Here is a 7,500-nt window from a genome sequence, read left to right as displayed (position 1 = left end):
AGAATATGGAGTGAAATAGTGTACCAAAAATACTTACTGTCTTCTTGTCTACCCAAAGGAAAAAGAAAAAAATAAAATCCTTGAATATCTAGTGTTTTTGTGAATTCAAAAGAAAAGAAAAAAGAAAAGAAAAATAAAGTTCTCGAGTCAAAGAAAGAAAAAAGAAAGAAAGAATGGAGCAAACAACGATAAACGGAATGCATTGAGTGAAGATCATTTGGTGAAGGAAATCAAAGAAAATATAAAATAAAATATAAGGCCTTTTCTAATCAGGCAAAAAAAAAAAGGAGAGAGAAAAAAGTGGAAAATTTATACAGAACATTCCCTCTCTTGAAATGAAAAAGAAAAAAATCTTTTGTGAATGAAAAAAAGAAATGTGATACGATTTGGGAGAATCATAACAAAGCGACATTACGTTATAAGATCCACCGAACGACGTGAAGTCATAAGATCCACCGAGCGACTCTGACGTCATCAAAACCCATTTAAGTTTCATCAAGCTTGTCACTGACATTACTTACAAGTAAACAAGTCTAATTGTGCTAAATAACACCAAAGAACAAGAAAGTGAACACAGACCAAACGTCATTCTATTTACACAAAAGCCACAAGACATAAGTATACATTACACAAGATCGTAGATCCTTAATACTACGTCTACTTGGATAAAAACCATGCACGCTATTTCTTACCATTTCATGAATAAATCATCATTGGTCATTCTTATCACAAAATAAACCCACCACATAAGCTTAACACTAAAGTAATTCACTACATTCATCCTAGTCAATTCAGTCACTGATACAACTTCTGGGCTATACTGTCGACATTGTCAGTGTTTAATCCACAATTTTATCACCTTTATCTTTAATATCATCTTTAACGCCACCACCAGTATCACCACAACCTTCACCACCATTTTTCCGAAACATTAATTCATCTACTTTTGCACCATTTCTTATTCCACCATCACCATTTCTTGTATTCACCAACACTGCGTTCACCATTATTGCCTTCTAAACTAATCAAAACTTGACACCACACACGCACACACACACACACACTCACACACACACGCACACACACACTCACACACATACCACCACCACAACCACCACCGTTATCATCATCTGTTGTTACTTGCACCAAAACAGGCACCACCCCATGGTCAGAGCACCATAATCCCTTTAACACCATTACCTCATTCCTTGGGACCACCCCACCCCCCTTACCCCCACCCCCACCCCTACCACCACCATTACCACCTCGAGCCCAACTCCGCCCTCGAGCGGCTCTCCGAGGGCGGTCCTGAGCAGTTGGTCCAGGATGCTGACCAGCAGCCCCAGCAAGTCGAGCAAATCGAGCAGTTGCAGCAGCAGCAGCGGGGGTGGCGGAGGGGGAGGTGGAGGTGGCGGGAGTAGCGACGGGAAGTCGGACACCACCAAGAACGACAGCAACAACAACAAGAGCGGGTCGGGATCCCCGGCGACCTCGACCGGTGCCTCTTCGGCCGCGAATTCAGCGGGGGCCTCGCCGCTGAGGCCTCCGGCTGCTGTCGTCAACAGTTCCCCCTACGACCATCAGCTCCTCGAGAAGCTCCTCCCCAGACACATCTCCTATGAGGCGGTTGTCTACAGCCACAAGTAAGTGAAGGGAAGAAGAAAGGGATTTTTTTTTTTTTTTTTTTTTTTTTAAGAGGAGGGAGGTAGAAAGGTAAATGATTCTTGGAAGGGGAAGGGAATGGACAAACCAAGGATATAAGAGAGACCTTTAAGGCAAGAAAAGGGATGGGTTTGGTTAAAAAGGAAGATGAAAGAGAAATAAAAGAAAAATAGAAGGTTTAAAAAAAAATTAAAGGTAAAAATGACACAGGAAACAATACACAAACATACCTAATTTATCAAAGACCTTTTTGTCCTGATAAAAAGGGCTGTTTAAGTATATGAATAAAAAATACAAAGTAATAATGAAAATAAACAAAATAAACAAAATGATAATATAACAATGAAAGATAAAATTATAAAACAAAAAGAACTTAAATGATAAAAATAAGATAACAAATAAAAACAATAAAATAATAGATTAATATAAAACAAAATAATAAGGTAATAATAATAAATAAGGAAAGACACACTCAAACACCCTATCTACCTCAGCCTCTGTGACCAAACGCTGTGCAGCGAGACACAGCTCTTCCACAGACAGCAGTACACAAAGACAAAACTGGTACGAGAAAGACTGGCAGCAAATAATACCACAACAAATAATTGGATAAATATGACAAATCAAATTTAAACCTACATTCAATTTCAAAACAATTCGTTTTGATTACACACAAATTAGTATAGATTTCAATACCAATATAGATATCTCCATTACTAAATACAGCAAACGTTATTAAAAAAAAACATGTATATTTGTTTGCGAATATGCTGAAGTTTGGTACAGCATATTCATGCTGCTTGTGCCCATAATAGAACAGATACTGACGCCATGAAGATGGTGTTTCTCTATTTCCCTATTTCCTATCTCTTAACTATCAGTGAAGGTGCATATAGTTTCTTTAGATATGTTTATTTTTACCTGACGCTGTTTTAGGAACAAAAAGGCTTCAATATTATGAATAAGTGAGGAGGATAAGAAACATAAGAAGATCAGGGAGGGAGAGAGAAGGAGATTGCAGGGGGAAAAAGAGAGAACGATTGAGGAAGGGAAGAAAGAATGGAGGAGTGAAGAAAGGGGAGAAGAAGGGAAGGAAAGGGAAGGGAAGGAAAGGAAAGGGAAGGGAGGAAACAAGGAGAGAGAAGGGTGAAGGAAGCAGATTATGTAGTTTGTAGAATCTGTAAAAATGTACCTTAAAAAAACAATAATATCTAGTAGTTTCCGTCTGAGGTTCTGTGATTTTAATTCTATCTTTGAAACGCTAAAGTCACCGTATGGTTGAGTTCCCGCCTCCTCCCTCCCCCCCTCCCTCACCTGGTCTCTGTGGGTGCTGATCCAACTGAAACGAAAAAGGGCTAACGGTGGTATTCTTAAAAAAAAAATCTTTCCTTATATAAATCTTATATAAATCCTTGGAAGGGAAAGATTTATATAAGGAAAGACTTTTAAGAATACCACCGTAAGAGCTTTACGGTGGCATTCTTAAAAAAATCTTTCCTTATATAAATCTTTCCCTTCCAAGGATTTATATAAGATTTATATAAGGAAAAGATTTTTTTTAAGAATACCACCGTTAGTTCTCGAGTACCTGCAAATGCTTATGTGACTATATTCGGGTAATATTACACCTGCAACGGAGGTCGAGGTGACGGCAGTTCGAATCCTGCCTCCAGCGAGTTGAACCAAAGGCATGATTGATCAAATTCCACGCCACAAAGTCCTCTGTAAAGGGACACCGTCCTCGTCTCCTGATAGAGGTAGTTCGCGACGTTCAACCGAATAATAGTGTTTTCGTTGAAGAGAGGGTCGCCATGTAAATGACTCGGTGGGGATAAACCATCTTCGGCTGTCATGCCTTGCTCTGGACGTAGTGTGTCTTTCTGCATTGCTTCTGACCCGAGCGGAGTGTCGGGAAACAGGGATGACCCTTCATCCACAGAGAGGTAAGATAATAAGGGAACAAATTGATGATGGTTGAGTGGTGATGGGGGTTGGATATATGCCTTGTATAGTTACTTCTTTTACAAAGGGGAAGAAGTACTTTGGAATATAGATAGATAGATAGATAGACATATAGAGGGGTCGAATGTTGCTCACATTAGGCAAGGGGCCTTGGATCACATTAGTGCCTTATAGGAACGAAAATTGAGTCTCCGCGAATGTGTGTTATTTTCTATTTATCTTTTTGTTTTTTGAGCCCGCAATGAACTCAAAATTATTTCCAGGTACATGCTCGGAGTTGTCCAAACTTTAAACTTCACAGGTAGACCTGTGAATTTAAATAGTAGAGGAGGTCTCAACTTTTTGTGATACCCTGTAACAATATATATATATATATATATATATATATATATATATATATATATATATATATATATATATATATATATATATATACATACAGTTTGTTTAATCTATTATGCTTATAAAATTGCGAGGTTCTGTAGATCACGTAGATTGTAGTATCTATAAAATTGTAGTTTCTTGAAACATCAATAATCCAGCAATTCTATGTAGGAATATCAGTGGATCCAGTCTCCCCTCACCCCCACCGAAATCCTAAGATTCTCCCCAAAGGTACATTTGCTCCCCTCCCCCCCCCAAGTTGAGAGCTCTTGTGTTATACGATTTCGAGTGGATGCAGGTATAAGTAAGCGGTAGACTACTATGCGTTCTAAGAATAACTGAACATGATATTGTTGGTTCAAGACACTCTGGCGCAGTCTAAATATAAACTGAATTATAAATTGTTGTTCTTGGTATACGTATGCATACTTCAGCAACAAACAATGAAGATCATACTTTAAGCCGTATTGCCTTCTTGCCTGGTTCCTTCTATCCTCCTGAAACATACACACGCGTACACACACGCACACACACACACACACACACACACACACACACACACACACACACACACACACACACACACACACACACACACACACACACACACGTAAACAAACACACACACACACGATAACTGGGGAGCAAAGTACAGTACCCTACAAGCGTTGATTCTTTCTTGTATACTACAGGTAAACAAACAAACACACACACATACGTACGCACATACACGCACACGTACATACACACACGCACACACACACACGTACATACACGCACACGCACACACACACACACACGCACAGACCTCCCCTAAACACGCATACACACAAACATACAAAGAAATACACACACACAACCTAGACCATATATTTGATAAATAGGTAAAGTAGAGCTCTATGTTCACTTAGGTTCTAAGAGTAGTACTGAGAACTGGAGGGGGATGTATAGGACATGTAGGATACTCGACCTCAAGTCCTAAACAAACTCATATTACATTGGAAATCACTAACACCAACGCAGCAGTTTCTAGTACGCCCCGGATTAGGGACAGGGAGGGGTGGAGGGAGGGAGGGAGGGAGGGCAAGGTATAGGGAGGGGAAGGTGGAGGGAGGAAAGAAGGGATGGAGGGAAGAAGGGATGGAGGAAGAGATGGAGGGAAGGAGGAAGAGATGGAGGGAAGGAGGAAGAGATGGAGGGAAGGAGGAAGAGATAGAGGGAAGGAGGAAGAGATGGAGGGAAGGAGGGAGAGAGGGAAGGAAGGAGGGAGGGAGAGAGGGAAGGAGGGAGAGATGGAGGGAAGGAGGGAGGTATGGAGAAAAGGAGAGAGGGAAGAAGGGAGCGAGTGAGGGATGGACGGAGATAGGAAAATAGGGAGGGAAGAAGGAAGGATGGGAAGAAGGGAGGAATGGAGAAATATATGGAGGGGAGGAGGGAGGGGTGGAGAGAAAGATGGAAGAAAGGAAAGACTGAAGAAGGGAGTGAGTGAGGGAGGGAGGGAGGGGAAGAAGAGAGGGAGGGAGGGGAAGAAGGGAGGAAAGGAAGGAGAAATGGAAGGAAAGAGGGAGGGAAGGAGGAAAGGAAAGAGGGAGGGAGGGAGGTAGGGAAGAAGGGAGGAAAGGAAAGGGCAGAAAGGGGGAGCAAAAGGAGCGAGGAAAGAAAGAAGGGAAGAAGGGAGAGATGGAGGGAGAGATGGAGGGAAGGAAGGAGGGAGAAAGGAGGAATAGAAGGAAGGAAAAGGGTTGGAGAGAGGGAGGGAAAGAAGGAGGAGGAGGGAGGGAAGAGTGAGTGAGTGAGGGAGGGAGGGAGAGAGGAAAATATAACTGCAAATTGTTTCTAAGTTCTCTAAATACTCTGAATAAAGAACACCCTGACGTACACTGAGTGTTTGTTTGTTTGTTTGTTTGTTTGTGTTTGTGTGTGTGTGTGTGTGTGTGTGTGTGTGTTTGTTTACCAGCTGAGTGGCTAACAGATTGATTAGACTTAGTATAACCCTGTAATGAGCGCTGAAACAAATGATTGTTTGAAGAGAAGATGAGATAACTTTATGGATTGGGATGACATGGAACTACCTAGTGTAGACCTTATGGTCTCCTGCAGTCTCCTCCACTTTTACGTTCTTATATTAGAAAAAGGGTCCAAGAACTGGTTTACCAACAGAGTGGTTAATGATTAGAATAGACATAGTAACCAGGTGGTGAGGGTTGGAACATCTGGTTGTTTTTAGAGAAGATTAGACAACTTTATGGATGGGGATGGTAGGTGGTACTGGACATGGAACTGCCTAGTGTAAGCCTTATGGTCTCTTGTAGTCTCCTTCATTCTATGTTCTTATTTATTATCATCCTATATTAAATCAACCATCACGGAAGACCCACGAAAGACAACACGAGGAACTGCGCCTGCGCGTATTTTCCCCAAGTGTCCTGTTCCCTTTGACTCCGCTTATTGATTCACGCTTTAGGCTATAATCCTTCGTGAGACGATGAGTAAATAGTTTCTCAGGTCCTCGGCGTCGGATCCCCTTCCATGTACACAGATCCAGCCCCTCGACATCCCAGCTCCCTTTCAATTCCCTTTTTTCCACAGGGCAGACTCTAATTCCATAGGTTTTCTATGCCCAAAAGACCCGTTCCATGCGGACGGACCCTCGACCTCAAAGAAAGAATATGAACGAAGAGTGGAAGCCTGGAGACACTTTTGGTACATCCAAACTCCAGTAGACCCTAATTCTAGAGTTTTTATATATCCAAATAACCGTTCTATGCGGACGGACCCTTAAAAGGAGAATATGAACGACGACTGGAAGCCTGGAAACACCTTTGCTACAACCGAACTCAGTCAAGCTGGGGACTCGCTGGATTCAGAGGCATGTTCCAGAGACTTCTTGGGGTCACTGGATCCAGAGGCTTCTTTCAAAGACTTCCTCGGGTCACTGGATCCAGAACCCTGTTCCAGAGACCTCTTCGGGTCACTGGATACAGACCCTCGTTCCAGATACTTCTTCAGGTTCCAGGGATTTCTTCGGGTCATTTGATTCAGAGGCTCGTTCCAGAGATTTCTTTGGGTCACTTGATTCAGAGGCGCATTCCGGAGACTTCTTCGGGTCACTGGATCCAGAGGTACGTTCCAGAGACTTCTTTGGGTCACTGGATTCAGAGGCACGTTCCAGAGACCAGAGACTTCTTTAGGTCACTGGATCCAGGGCTCGTTCCAGACTTCCTTGGATCCCTGGATCCAGAGCCTTGTTCCCGAGACTTCTTTGGGTCACTGGATTCAGATGGACGTTCCGGAGACTTCCTCAGGTTACTAGATCCAGAACCTCGTTTCAGAGACTTCTTCAGGTCATTTGATTCAGAGGCTCATTCCAGAGACTTTTTCGGGTCACTTGATTCACAGGCGCGCTCCGGAGACTTCTTCGGGTCACTGAATCCAGAGGCACGTTCCAGAGACTTCTTCGGGTCACTGGATCCAGAGGCTTGTTCCAGAGTC

At 42.5% G+C, this 7,500-nt stretch overlaps 1 protein-coding gene across 1 annotated transcript in view; it reads left to right on the top strand.

Annotated features, from left to right (window-relative positions):
• Positions 1–1,187: 1,187 nt before the first annotated feature.
• LOC143029286 (uncharacterized) overlaps positions 1,188–7,500 on the top strand; it is a 114,558-nt gene continuing 108,245 nt past the window's right edge. The window contains exon 1 of the mRNA XM_076192021.1: positions 1,188–1,643. Coding sequence (XP_076048136.1) covers positions 1,327–1,643 — 317 coding nt within the window. The 5' untranslated portion in view covers positions 1,188–1,326. The remainder of the gene's footprint in view (positions 1,644–7,500) is intronic.

The sequence above is a fragment of the Oratosquilla oratoria genome, chromosome 10 (assembly GCF_046742065.1).
Source record: "Oratosquilla oratoria isolate Oo_2021 chromosome 10, ASM4674206v1, whole genome shotgun sequence".
In the NCBI taxonomy this organism is placed as follows: Eukaryota; Metazoa; Arthropoda; class Malacostraca; order Stomatopoda; family Squillidae; genus Oratosquilla; species Oratosquilla oratoria.
This window is presented reverse-complemented; position numbering and strand designations above follow the sequence as displayed.